We start from the raw sequence: 13,977 nt of genomic DNA, 5'->3' as shown, positions 1-13,977 counted from the left end.
GCGCCACTCACGGACATCCAGTGGGGCCCAGGGCCGGTCCAAGTTGCCCGAAGATCAAGGGTGCCCAGCGCCTCTCGTCCCTCGCCGCCCGCACCGGTATACAGCCGCCGCTGGGGTCCACGAACCTAGAGGTCCCCGGCTGCACCACGCAGCTTAGGCCCAACTGCACCGGATCACCTTCTCCGGCCCTGTTTGCACTCAGTCAGCCGGGATTGCGCCCAGGGCCTGCCACTGGCCTCTGCACTCGCTCCACACCTCCGGGGCACAACGAGGTGGAGGGGAACCAGGATAAATCGCCGGATGTAAGATCGACGGGACGGAGCTCTCTTAGGTTGCGTCCGCCATGTTGGCTCCCTTGCCACGCCCCCGATGTTTGTGTTTTGAATTATACAAAGCGCTGCCCAGTCTAATAGATTTGTTTACTGTAGTGGAGGAAGCTCCACAGAATGCAAAAACAAATTGACACAGTTCAGACATTAAAATAGGTTGTGAAAGATACGATAATCCCAGGATACGCATAACCAATATAGCACATTTGCATCATGGTATTGACATGCAAGGATAGACTGTATAATTGTTGGCGCAGGAACTCACTTATCTGAATCAAATTTCCTCATTTCCTGCTCAGTAACAGTGCCATTTGTGCTGCAGGTCAAGCCAAGAATGTTGGGAAGAGCGTCAAGACAACCCATGCTACCCATCCCGCTCCTTGGGATCCTTTTATATACATATGTAAAAAGATGTTGCTCTTTTGTCTTATGGCAAGCGGATGCGGTTACGATGCCATGAAGTTCGGGATCCACACTTTAAACCAATGAGTTGGACCTACTATAACCCGGCTCATTCCTGATCTTTATCAAAGACATCACGAGACGCTTTTCAAAGATACGGGATCCCCAACGAAAAGATAATACTTACTAATTACAAGATACTTAACACAATGCTTGTGTAAGCCTGCAGAGAAAGTAACTCGCAGATAACTACCTAGATGATACGGCAGATTGAATAAAGACAGTGAATTACCTGCCCTGAAGAAATCCTTTTGGACGAAACGCGTAGGCACCGGCTACAACATTGTTTTTACGAAGATAGAATCCATGCACTTTTGATCCGAATAAAGAATTTACTACCCAACCACTGAAGACTCTTGACTCACCTGGATTGCATGAATATAATGCTGTGATTATATGGTGTAGATTCCATAAAGAACATAGTTTTTTTCTTGTTTATCATACCACATAGAAATAGATCCTTCACACTTATGTAGAGTTATGTAGAGTGCTGGACATTGTGTTAAATTCTGTCTGTATGTTCTCAGACAGGTTGCAGTACATCCAATTGGTCAGGCTGATGACCTCACTGTGGCCAAAATACTGATCCAAGACTTTATCCCTAGGTGTGGAATCCTGCTCTCGGTCGAAAGTAACAAAGTAACAAAGGAACTAATTTTGGGTCACCAGTAGTCCAGGAACTGTTCAAAGTTCTTTAGCTCCAACAGCCGTTCCATTGTGACCACCAGACTGATGGAGATGGGTAGAGCGATTTAATGGGGCACGTAAATCAAATTTCTAGGATAGGCGAAGATCAGATTTATACAGCCAGAAGCCCTAACCTCTCCCCTAATGTCGATGAGATTCATTCCAAATCAAACACTAAGCTGAGCCCGGATGTAAATAATCAGGAGCAGAGCTAGGATTCACCCATCCAACCCAGTTGCTGAGCAAGATGTCTAATATCTGATTGCTAGAGCTTGTTTTCAATATATACTTTTTAAGACTCAACCTAAACATCAGAAGGATTCTTCTTCAACAACCCTCAATCAAGGATTAAACTTTTATACTAAATGTTTGCCAATATTTTTGTGTAACCCTAAACTCGGGTGCACCAGTCATTTTTTCAAAACACTTTCATGTAATTCAGTTGCTCTAACAATTGTGCAGGTTAATGTGGCACTGCAGGTAATGTTTGGGTAGATTACAAAAATCAGCATGAAAGTGTCCCTCATCAATCTCTGCCCCAGACAAAAGTCATAAGAAGCTACCAATAGACATCCATCTTCAAAGGGTGCAACTAAGCTAAAAAAAAAGCTATACTTCGGTTTAAATCGGACATAATCTTTTGGTCTGGATTGTTAAAAAAATCTTTTTAACTATGCATTGAGAACTGCAACAATCCCAGACTCATGGCGGGGTGCAATAATTCACCCTATTTATAAATCTGGTTTGCATGCCGTCCCCAATAATTACAGACTCATAGCCCTTTTGGATATTGAGGCAAAACACTACGCAGGGCTCCTTTTGGAGGACCGGAGGCATTGGGCAAAAGACCATAACCGGGTGCCAATGAACCAAACCGGGTTCAATGCCAACTCGGGGACCATGACCAATTTATTAGCGGTGTCATCCATTGTCGACAAAGCCCTCTCTACATCTAGGTTTGTGTTTTGTTGCTTCGTCGACTTCAAAGCCGCCTTCGATAGGGTCCCTATGGAGGCCCTTTGGGAAAAGCTGAGGAAGTGGGGAATCCCAGACAAATTATTGAATGCAATCATTGAACTGCACTCACGTACCTGGGTTCGAGTAAAGTTAGGGTCCGGCACGCATCTCTCGTGAAACATTTCAACAACGAGAGGCGATAAGCAGGGATGCGTGCTGGCCCCTCTCCTTTTCAACCTGTTCTTGGCCGACTTATCTAGCACCCTGGATGCTGTTAATAGCCACCCACCAAAGGTAGGGGGTACGGCATGAAGTAATCTCCTATATGCAGACGATCTGGTGCTGTTCAGCCTCACAAGGATGGGGTTGCAAAGGCTTCTTGACACATTGCTACAATATACGATTAAGAACCAATTAGAATTGAACATGAAGAAAACCCAGATAGTTCAGTTTGGGAAGAAGCGATATGTCGGCGGCGGATGGTCATTTAATAACAATAGCCTCGCCACAGGCAAGTCGTATAAATATCTGGGGGTCCATTTAGACTCCAGGGGTAACCTCACAAAGCAGCGTGATAAGATCGCGGTCAAAGCAACGATGCTCGCGGTGTCATTGACTAAGCTTTCGAAAAATCTGTCAGGTCCCACTCTGTCACCCCTTCTGGAAGTCCTGAAAGCGAAAATTAGCCCTACTCTGTCGTATGGCATAGGGATATTCAAGGGCAAACTGAACACTGCTCCAAATCAGCATACGATCAAAATTTATAAAAAGGTCCTTCAGTTGCCATACTCTGCTTCCCCTCCACAGATTAGATTAGAGATGGGGTTATTGAACTATGATGCTTCCAGTAATGGGGTATTTCTTAATCTTTGCCACAAACTAAGACAATCCAACCCAGGCACACTAGAGTCCCTAGTCTGGCAAGAAATAAGTGAGAAAAACCCAGGATAAACATTTGGCCGTCTTTTTAAGGATTACATCCAACAAATGTCAGCAGACGGCCTCTGGGCCCTTAACCCCAGTCAGCCAACATTTAAGCTCGCAATTAAAAAATGTGTAAGAACGCGATCACTTATTAGTGACAAAGCACTGTTTGCAAAACAAAGTCATTCATGGGCAGTTATTAATTCTTATAATCGGCTAATCCCTGCCTCCTACCTCTCCAGCCCTTATTCACTGTATTTAAAACGCAGTTTCATAACAATTAGAATGGGTGACTGGCGATGTTTGCAAAATCTACCTCCCTGGCGTCGTACGGAGGAGGATACAATATGTAGAGGGTGCGGCGAAGCAGCAGAAACGCTACTGCATGTGGTTTGTATTTGCCCCGCCTTCGACCTCCAACGTAGGTTTAAGCTGAGGGGGGAATGGAATCGGCAGGGTGTCCGGACCTGCAGGCAAGCCATCATTGCGGCTTTGAGTCCAGATAACACAGATCTAAACATAAGACTGACAAACTTGATCCAGCAGGCATATCGCAATTTTAAACAAAAGTGACCAGTTACAGCTTCCCCTAACCTTTTTGAAATCAATCAACGCTTTAAAAAAAAAATCTCAAACCATTAGGTAATTAGCGACAAGAATAGTTTAAATAGCTTCTTTTGACCATGGTTTGTTTTATGTATGTAATCACAGCTTAGGGGAGCAGTTTTAATAATTATTGTAACTAGGAGACCGAGGAGATGATCATTTATATTTTTGCTGTGTATTTGACTGTTTGTATTGTTTTTAACATTTGTAAACAACATGAACCGGAAATTCCCTTTTAAAGATATTTCTAAATAAAGATTTTCGATTTATACTTCGGTTGCCATCAGCCAGCATTTGAAATGAGTGTTTCAATGGAAGCTACCTACCCGAGTCTACAGAGGGGGCTAAAAACAAAATTGACAAGTTCTCCGTACCAAGGGATATTAGAATTTTCAAATTGGGTCATTAATATTTAAGGTTACAGGAGTTCTTCGTATTGTAAACAGAAATGTTTTTTATTCATATAATTTGAGTATCCCTAACAGGACTCAAACAGTATTAGACCAGATATATTATTGTCAGGTTTCTCCTTTCCCATGGTATGTGAAAGACCAAAGATATTGGTTGCTTCATTGATATAGACTTTATCTTTCGAATGTTCAATAGGCAGACTGGTGATGTGATTGGTGTTTGGTTATAAAAAGTAGACGTGTTGTATTTATGTCTGGACTTTTTTGTTCTTTCTATTTTTATGACATATTGTTTTCCTTATTTTCAGCCCTGATGATGTCCCAAATGGGGACGAAACGCATTGGCTGTTAACTTTGCTGTATTTATAATAATCTTGGTTGGAAGCAGACTAACATCATAAACAATTCAGAATAAAGGAAATGAATTGAACAACTGCAGATTGGAGGACTTTTTCATTGGAGTTAATATCTCCTAATACATATTGTGAAATTGTATATACAATATATTTTTTGTCTTATATTTCACCCTCCTTCTGTATATTGGCTTATGTGTAGCAAGTTAGGGACTTTGAGACTGTGTGTCCCTATGAGGTTGAGCGTGTCCAGGCACACTTTGAGGATCATTATACTATATTGGTAATACATAGCTTCTCAGTGCACATATCAGGACCCTACATCGTCAGGCTATTAGTAATATAGGGCACTCCAAGTGCATGTCTGAAAAGCAACAGAGCCGCGGTTTAAAGGGTCCCTACAGATTAGGGCACCCCCCCCCCCCAAACACTTCCAAAAGTCACAACTCTCGGTGAATACACATGATCAAAGGCCAAATGACAGGAATCACATAGCTGCTGATGTAGCTCTGGACTTTCACCACTAAACCGGAAAGTTAATAAAAGGATTATTGACAATGAAGCATGCAAATTGCAGGGTTGGACGTGTAACGGAGCACACCATGGCACTGATCCACCTGCGTTGCTTTCAGTACACGAGGACGCCTGCTTGAGTCGACTACATAAAAGACAATAGAAAACTGGGACTCCCATTTTTTTTTTATAAGTGATGTTCATTGATCTTAAAACCAACTCAAACAAGGCACATTCATTAACCCGTCACAAAGTGACATCAATTTGTGGACCACCATTTTGTGCATGATGGCAGTCAAGGCAAGTGACCTCAGACCAACAGTCCCTGTAGCTCAGGAAAAAATGTGACAGACATTGCAGGCATCTGATACTATTATCGAGCCCTTCTATCACTCAAATATTGACTGGGATATAAAATATACAATAGAATACAAACTAAAGTTTAGTAAACAGTTCAAGGAATTAATTGCCCTTAAGAAAAAAAGGGCCATATGTATCATGCCGTTTTTGAATCGCTAAGGCCGAAATTCTGCGAATTTCGTCCTTTGCGACTCGCAAACGGCCGTTTTGCACGTTTTGGAATGTATGAAACATTCCCAAAATAAGGAATTGCAAACTTGTGTGATCCTTATTTTTCCATAGCATTTAGGGAATCGTAAATTTGCGATTCCTTAAATGCTATGTATGTAGCAATTGTAGCTTGCAAATTTTGTTTAAGAATTTGCAAATTACCACCAACTTACAGTTGATGGTAACTTGCGAATTCTTCAAGAAATACACAAATTGGCATTTTTAAAGGTGGCATATGATGCACACACATGCCCATAGGGCATGTATGTGCGCCGTATGCACACACATGTTCTTTTCAGGGGTGCAGCAGGGTGTCTTTGAGACACCCCTGCACCCTTGCAATAATTCTCAAATTGCGATTAGCAAATAGCGAATTCGCAATTTGAGAATTATTTTGTATTCATTCCTATGGGCCTCCTGGCCCATAGGAATGCATTGGAAATTATTCCTTAACTACTTCGATGCTACTGACGGAACCGTTCTGTCACGCCCCTCGGGTGGGCTGTGCTCATGACGGAACGGTTCCGTCACGGCCCGGCTGCCGCGCCTGAGCGGCGCTGATTTCGCGCCTGCGCGGCGGGTTTCATTAAGCGAGTGGTGCCGTGACGGAACCGTTCCGTCACAAGCACAGCTCACCCGCGAGCCGTGACGGAACGGTTCTGTCACCAGCACAGGTGAGCCGCGCGCCCGCGACCGTTAGCGCTGCGGCGGAATAGCCGCCGCAGCGAAGGAGTTAATTGCGAATTCGCAAAATGCGAATTCGCAAATAAGGAAGCTTGAGGAATCGCAAATGAAAAGCGATTTTGTTCATACATACCATTTTGCATTTCCTAAATAGCGATTCCTTAAAATTCGCCATTTAGGAAATGCAAAATAGTTTGATGATACATATGGCCCTAAGACATCAGAAAGTCCCATAGTCCATATATTTTGGGAAATTAAAGTATCAGGAGAAGCCCATGTGGCTCTGCTGCAACTGTTGTGCAAAGAAAAGCATTTTCTTTTTCTAGTTTCGATAATTCTCCACAAGTGATACAGAGACCACAGCTCCAAAAAATGCTGTGCGAGACAAGTCGACCTAGACAGCACTACTAAAATCAAGAAGGTGGAACTCTCACAGTGAAGTAGAGTTTCATGGTGGGCAGAATCATCATCTGGTGGAGAGCAAAGCCTGAACAGATCTTGGGTCAAAAAGAGAGGGAATCTGGGGATTATGCCCTCTGGCATCATGCCCAGAAAGGGTTCCGGTCATATGAGAAGACCACGATTGGCCAGATGTTGAGGCCAAATAACTAAAGCCACTGATTATTTAATGTCCTAAGAATTCAGGTCAAGGTCTTTGCTCTCCTTCCAGTTAAGTACCAGAATACCATTGTACAGGCAGAAATAACTTCTCAACTGGACTTTGGAAATTCGCTCTACACAGGACTTCCCAAATATTTGCCCAACAGACTGCAGACAATTCAGAACGTGGTAGTGAGGCTCATCCTGGGTGCGAGTAGGAAAGACTATGTTCCATCATTTAACACGCCTTCACTGGCTACCTAGAAAGAAGCTAATCTCGTTTAAGTGCTTGTATAAGGCAAATAAAGCTTCTTACGAACAAGGACCGACCTACCTACAGAAATAATTAGTCAAATGTCTCCCCTATTGCCTTTTGAGATCCCATGCAATATTCCCCCTACAAAATCCAAACGTTTGAAGGTGCGTACCGCTGGTAAAGATTTGTCCATACACATGGCTAGGTTTTGGAATCAAATGGAAAACCTATGCTCATATACAAGTTTTGGAATCGGCTGTCAGATTTAAAAATGTGAAACGTGCCTAAAGTCGGACTCTTTAGTAAGCAATGAATTGTGTTCGTGTCTTCATCACTAGGGTATGTGTTATTCTTTCTCTTTGAGCGACCTTTTTCCAAAATATCCGTCAAATACTAGGATGTCCTTCAAGGCCACTGATGCACTATACAAGCTTCCTAAATAAATAAAAGTGACCTTACGCTCCAAATCTGAAGAAGTCCCAATATATACTTGAGCAATGGAACCTGTACTTGATTACATTTTGTACTTCAAAAGGATCCCTACAGTAATGCAGACAGCAAGCAGCTGCCAGGATCAGCACTGTCGCAGTCACCATTGATGTTAAAAGCAACCCTACCCAGCAATGAGAAGAGGAGGCTATGACTGTCCCTGCCACTGCACATGGATCATAAGTGGCACAGCTCAGCTGTGAATGATCTTCATGGAGAGCTGACTCGAGGGAGAGCCAGCCTAGAAAGCCAAGAAGATCTAAAGTCCAGCTGCCTGGAACTAAAGAAACCCTCTCAAATGAACCTAGATACTGTAGTTAGCTACTGCTTCCTTGCATTAACCCATCGACTGACCTGTATATGCCGTCTCCCCAAAGTGAGTCTGGTGTAGGACTTAAAAGATATTTTACTCCACTCACATCTCTGCCAACCCAAATGGCGTATAATGAAAATCCCCTAACTTATCAGACAGACTGGAACAGTAGGTCCTGCCCCCTCATGAGCATGGCCTTGTGCGAGTCTTTCATTGGATAGACTTGACGAAGCGGAGTTTCAGAGGTCAATAATAATTCAGCTACAACCTACTGCTCTTAATTTATATTGATAGTTAAGGGTCCAGATATCATCCTGCCATTAAACTAAGTTCCCGGACAGCCTGGCTGATGCCCCTGGTCTCTTGGTTAATTCAAACACCAGAAATATTGACTGCAACTTTGTAACATTGGAGATGCAGGCATAGAGGGCCATAGGTAGGAAGCCAAATTGCGATCGCAAATGCTGACATTCGCAGAATTTCAGCGCTTGCAATCGCAATTTGGGCATTGTGCTATGTAGCAGAGAAAACTCCACTTGCAAAAAAAGGAATCGCAACATTTGCGATTCCCTCTTTTGCGAATGCATTTAAGGAATCCCGAATTTCAATTCCTTAAATGCAATGTAGGAAGCACCCAAGTTGTGCGATTTTGGCTTAAGGAATCGCAAATTGCCACCAACTTCAGGTTGGTGGTAATTTGCAATTTCTTTGAAAAAATGCACTTTTTTGCATTTTTCAAATTGATATGTGGTGCACATACATGCCCTTAGCACATGTACGTGCGCCACATGTGCACACGTGCTAATTTTCAAGAGTGCAGCAGGCTGTTCTATTGACACCCTGTTGCAACCTTGAAATTGCATTCTCAATTTGCGATTCTCTAATTGGGAATCGCAAATTGAGAAGGTCTTCCCATTCATTCCTATGGGCCTTCTACCCCATATGAATGAATGGGAAGGTGTTCCTTATTTGTGAATCTCAATTTACGATTCGCAAATAATGAGTATGTAGGATTCGCAAAATATTTAGCAAATCCTACTTACATTGCGTTTTACGATTCTCTAATTGCGATTCACTAAAAATCGTAATTTGAGAATCGCAAAAACCGTTTTACCTACATATGGCCCATGATGGCTTAGAAGAGCAGATACATTAGGACACACTGAATGGAGTCTGGGAACCAAAATAATAGGGTTTGTCAAAGACATAGCCACGCCCTCAAGCTCCAATAAGAGAGCAGTGGATATGCTCAATTTCAAAACACTTGCATATCATTCTATCAAAAGAATATGTTCCTTACATCTAGGGGGAAAGGCAGTTATCACCCCGATTCCTAGATTCCAGAAGTGCCAGGATTTTTGAGCTCATCAAACTGCATATATGTTTTTGATTGTTAATAGAGTTACATTGCTTTTAAAGCACATCACTGCTTGGCAAATTACCAATATTATGCCATAATTTGGTATGACCAAAACTTGTATCACATCCTAACAGTACAAACAAAGATCCTGTGAGATAATCAACAACTAACAAGGAACTTGGAGGAAAGGCCTAAAAGAAGGTAAGTAATTCATCTGGTTAGCTGATTACTAAAAACCTCAGCAAACTAGCATTCCCATTCTATGTAAAATCAAGGCGTTTAGCTCAAATGGATAAAAACAAAATAGCACTGGGGAAAAACAGCGAAAGGGAAACAAGAAAAGAGTCAACGTGGATTATGTGGGAGAAAACTTTTACACAGTGCTCATTGAGTGGAGAATAAAGTGCCTCGTTATTCGTACACGTTTGCCCTTAAGATACAATTTTGCTTTACTTTTCTTCTCTAGTATGGCAATTTATCTTTATAGTAAGCTCTCTGCTGAGTGGAATAATGCGTCCCAGACAACCCTGTAAAAGAGAAAACTTCGAGCAACATTGCTGACGCCCTGACAATCAGTGGGCTATTTATTTTGTCTGGCGTTATCTGCCAGCATGAGTCTGCTGTTATGTCTATAGAAAAGAAATACAGACACAGTAATACAAACAGCCACACAGGCTGCCGAAATATATACTGTGAAGATAACCTAAATGAGTACTGATAACGTTTTTTACAGCTCCGTAAACTTCCTGTTTTAAAGACGAAGAGGCATGTAGGAGATACGCATAGTTTCTCGTGATTTGACTTTATCACATGCTCCTTTGTTTTACATTTCAGACAAGACTTGTTATATAATGGTGCACTGAGCAGAGCGTTCCTAACTAAAATCCTATCATGTGCTATATCCAAGCATGCCACTAACAACTTACCATTTCTATAACCAAGGAGCGGGGTGTTATACAATCCTCATCACTATGTCCTCGTGGTCACATACTCGCATTCTGTTTGCACACACTTCCAAATCTTAAAGACAGATTAAAAATGGCAGTGATACTCGGAGGTGATTTCAAGGTTAATGTTGATGACAGCAAGCAGGCGTAATATATGGACTTTATTGGGGTCTATTTTCATGAACATCTGGATGGTTTTCATTATGAATGGTCTATAAGACAGAGGGACACTCCAATAAACCAATCATATTTGGGGTTCAAGAGTCTAAACATCATGATTACAGACCCAATTCAATCCAGTTGTGTCAAATGGAAGTCAAGAGACCCTTAACACCAGGTCTTTAGGCCGATATGCACATGTATGGGCATTAAAACAAAATGGGCTACACCAACAAAGTCAGAGCTGGGGTCGAAGTGCAAACTGGGAAATTACTACAGCTAAGAAATTGAAAAAAAAAAGGGTCAGTCCGAAGGTGTCTCTCGGATTTAGGTTTAAGTGATTAAACATTCAAATTCGTTTATCTAACTGACAGACAAGATGAAATGGGCATGTCTACACCACAAAGCACCAAAACTGCAAATATTTTAAAGAAACCCCATAGAAAGCAGACTGCTCACGTGCATTTAACATGTTCCTGTGATAAAACAGACTGTGGCGATACTGCATAAACAACCCCTGCAACCCCAGGATGTTTAAAATATGTCACACTGAAATATTAGCAATAACATTCTAGTTTTTGCTGCATTTAAAATACATCTGTCAGTGCATTGTGTAGAATGGAGTTGGGGGTGCGGGCAGGTGCCACTCCACACCCCCAACTATTTGGGCGAGTAGTATGGGCCAAAGAGGGCGAGTCAGGGATTGGTAAAGGGCGGAGGTAGAGCCATGGCTGTGAACGACCCCTTTCTTTTACGCACGTGCCATGAGCCGTACAATACGGTCGCTGTTGCCAAGTTGGTGTATCCGAAAACCCAATGTTTGAGGAAATTATGGGGAAGGGTTGGTTCTTGGTGTGCGTCACTTGTTCTTGTTGGTTAATATTCATTAGGTTTGCATTTGATGAGACAGGTGCGTACAAGTGGAGAGTTCTGCACTCATTGGTGAACAGGTGCGCTGTGGGGGGCAGATGGGAAGTTTGAGGATACGTTCATAGTTGGACTCGTAACGTTACTGGTCAGGTGATCAGCTAGGGGGAGAGAGTGAACGTGGGAGTCTGGTGCAGTTGTGAAATAGTTATGGAGTGGTTAGACATCATTTTGGTTGAAAGGTTTTGTACCGGTGGCTTGGAGCAAGGAAGCAGGTAAAACAGAAGCTGTTGGTAGGGGCGATTATGGACAAGAGACCAATGGACTGTTTTTCCCTAATGTTTAGTAATGCCACAATAGCGTGTAAGGCGTGTGCCAGGGTTGTATACAGTGAAATTCTGTAGTGAAGTAAATGAAGAAGATGAGGTCCACGTAGGTTCTTGTAAGAATAAGTATGTATTTAGTAAGATGGTGGTCAAGGTATTAAGATGTTAAAAATAATTTAAAAAACCCCACCAGGAGCTGTCTCCTTACGGCTCATCCCCAAGCTACCAATTGAACTGGCAGAGCTAGGAACCCATCATTCTAATGGGTCATTATGGATACCAACATTCCACATGGTGACAGCAGAGGATGAGTAGCAATCACTACAAATACATACCTATTTAATTAAAGTAGCCCTTTTAAACACTGCATAAGGTGTCTTTCTTGGTTTGCACAAAGATTTTTGTGGCTCCTGCACTTTGATAAGCAACGTAAGCAACATAAGCAACGTAGGAGCGAGAATTGAGTTTTGCAACAGCAAATAACCCTATACGTGCAAAACACAAGGTGCTACACTGCACACGCAGAAGCGACTGCATTAGCTGATGGGTTGGTAAGCATCATAGCTTCTATTTAAGACCGTGCACGCATTTCCAAAATACACTATTACATGAACCGTTCCCAAAAGTTTGGAGGAAGATTTGTAGCAGCACTTTTTATGTTTCCCAAGTTGCGCTTTAATTCTAAAACAATATTTTAACACAAATCAACAGGTAAACAAAAAGATTGCTCTTTCTGCTATTAAGCCTCGCTCCAAACTGCCCCTGTTGTGTGTGAAGCTCTGGTTCCATGCAGAATGGACAACGTGCCCTCATATGTCTTTCAAAAAACCACTGACACCGGCAGCGTGCTCGCAATGCCTCTTTACCTGTGCTGCAGTCCCACCAACCCAAGGGTGATGACATGGGGCACATCTAGCTGGGTTGGCCACTCTCCGGCGGCGATGCAACCGAACACTCCGCATTCCTCCCTGATACCCAGCTCCTCAAACTCCATGCTGCTGCTGTACTCCCACACACGTGTGCACACACTAGAGCGAGAACTTCGAAAGACACAGTAAAACTCCTCCCACTCCTCTAGACCAAGAGGAAAGACGACTTAGCCTACGCAAGACTGCCATCTTTCAGTGGTACTAATGCCGAAAAACTAAACGTTGCCGACTGGGCTTACCATTCATTACTCAAAACATTTGTAGCCAATCATTGAGAAATTTGAAATATTATTTAAGGTGACAAAAAAAAGTGTAATTTAAAGTCCTACGGTGTATGATTTATTCAACAATAAAATACGTGTTTAAATAAAATGTCTAACATGACTATTTAAAATTATTAATTTGTTCTGGAAAGACAATAAACATTTTAGGTTTAACCACGAATCGGTAGTTGTCTGGTAAATAAACTAACGACAAGAAGCAGTCATGTGGTAAAACAGTCCCCGCGTGACCAAATGAAGAGTTTATCTCTGTATGCGTCTCATCTTTTTTATTTTTTATCTTAAAAACCAGGCGAACTCGTCAGAAGTGTTCGTTTTCTTCCGTGGTGGAAACGCCATCACCCTGTTTCTGTTGGGTTTGGATGGTTACAATTTTCTATAATTAAACGGTGGAAACCTCATGACTTTTAAGACAGAAAAAGAGATCGGAGAAAACCAGACTCCGCGGGGTTATTTAAGGGCAACGTGCAGAAAAGAGCAATGCCATTGGGAAAAGCAGGCTTCGCGGTTAACTAAGGACAACGTACAGAAAAGGAATAGGCGGGGAAAGAAGAGGGCAAGACCTTTTCGAGGGAAAGACAAGCCTTTTGGAGGAGGGGAAGCGACGCCCTTCTCTCTCCACAGGCCGAGAAGGATCATTAAGCTTTTTTTTTTTTTTTTTTAAATGTTTTGAAATACTAAATGCATTGCTGGACACTCAGTTGGGGAGGAGTAACTTTCAGTGAGGAGCAAAAGCGTTGTCAGCTAAGAGAGCAGCGTGTTTAGCGGCGACTGGTGGTGCTGCCGTTTCCTTCATTTTATTTCAAGATGGAACAGGCATCAGCAACATTTTAGTGGGGAGCAGCGAGGCTTTCAGTGATGTATTTTATTAAATTTGTAAGAGTAAAGACGATCTTCACACAGGATGCGCAGTTAAAGTACTGTATAGTATTACACTAGCACGGTATGAGCAGCA

The 13,977-nt window shown here is 42.4% G+C and overlaps 1 protein-coding gene across 1 annotated transcript in view; it reads right to left on the bottom strand.

Moving 5' to 3' along the window:
• PPAT (phosphoribosyl pyrophosphate amidotransferase) overlaps positions 1-12,859 on the bottom strand; it is a 335,241-nt gene extending 322,382 nt beyond the window's left edge. Inside the window, exon 1 of the mRNA XM_086962610.1 lies at positions 12,679-12,859. Within this exon, the coding sequence (XP_086818736.1) occupies positions 12,679-12,806 (128 nt within the window). The 5' untranslated portion in view covers positions 12,807-12,859. The remainder of the gene's footprint in view (positions 1-12,678) is intronic.
• Positions 12,860-13,977: the final 1,118 nt, after the last annotated feature.

The sequence above is a fragment of the Lissotriton vulgaris genome, chromosome 3_1 (genome assembly GCF_964263255.1).
Source record: "Lissotriton vulgaris chromosome 3_1, aLisVul1.2, whole genome shotgun sequence".
Taxonomy (NCBI): domain Eukaryota; kingdom Metazoa; phylum Chordata; class Amphibia; order Caudata; family Salamandridae; genus Lissotriton; species Lissotriton vulgaris.
Note: the sequence above shows the minus strand (reverse complement) of the source record. Positions and strands in the feature narration are given on the sequence as shown.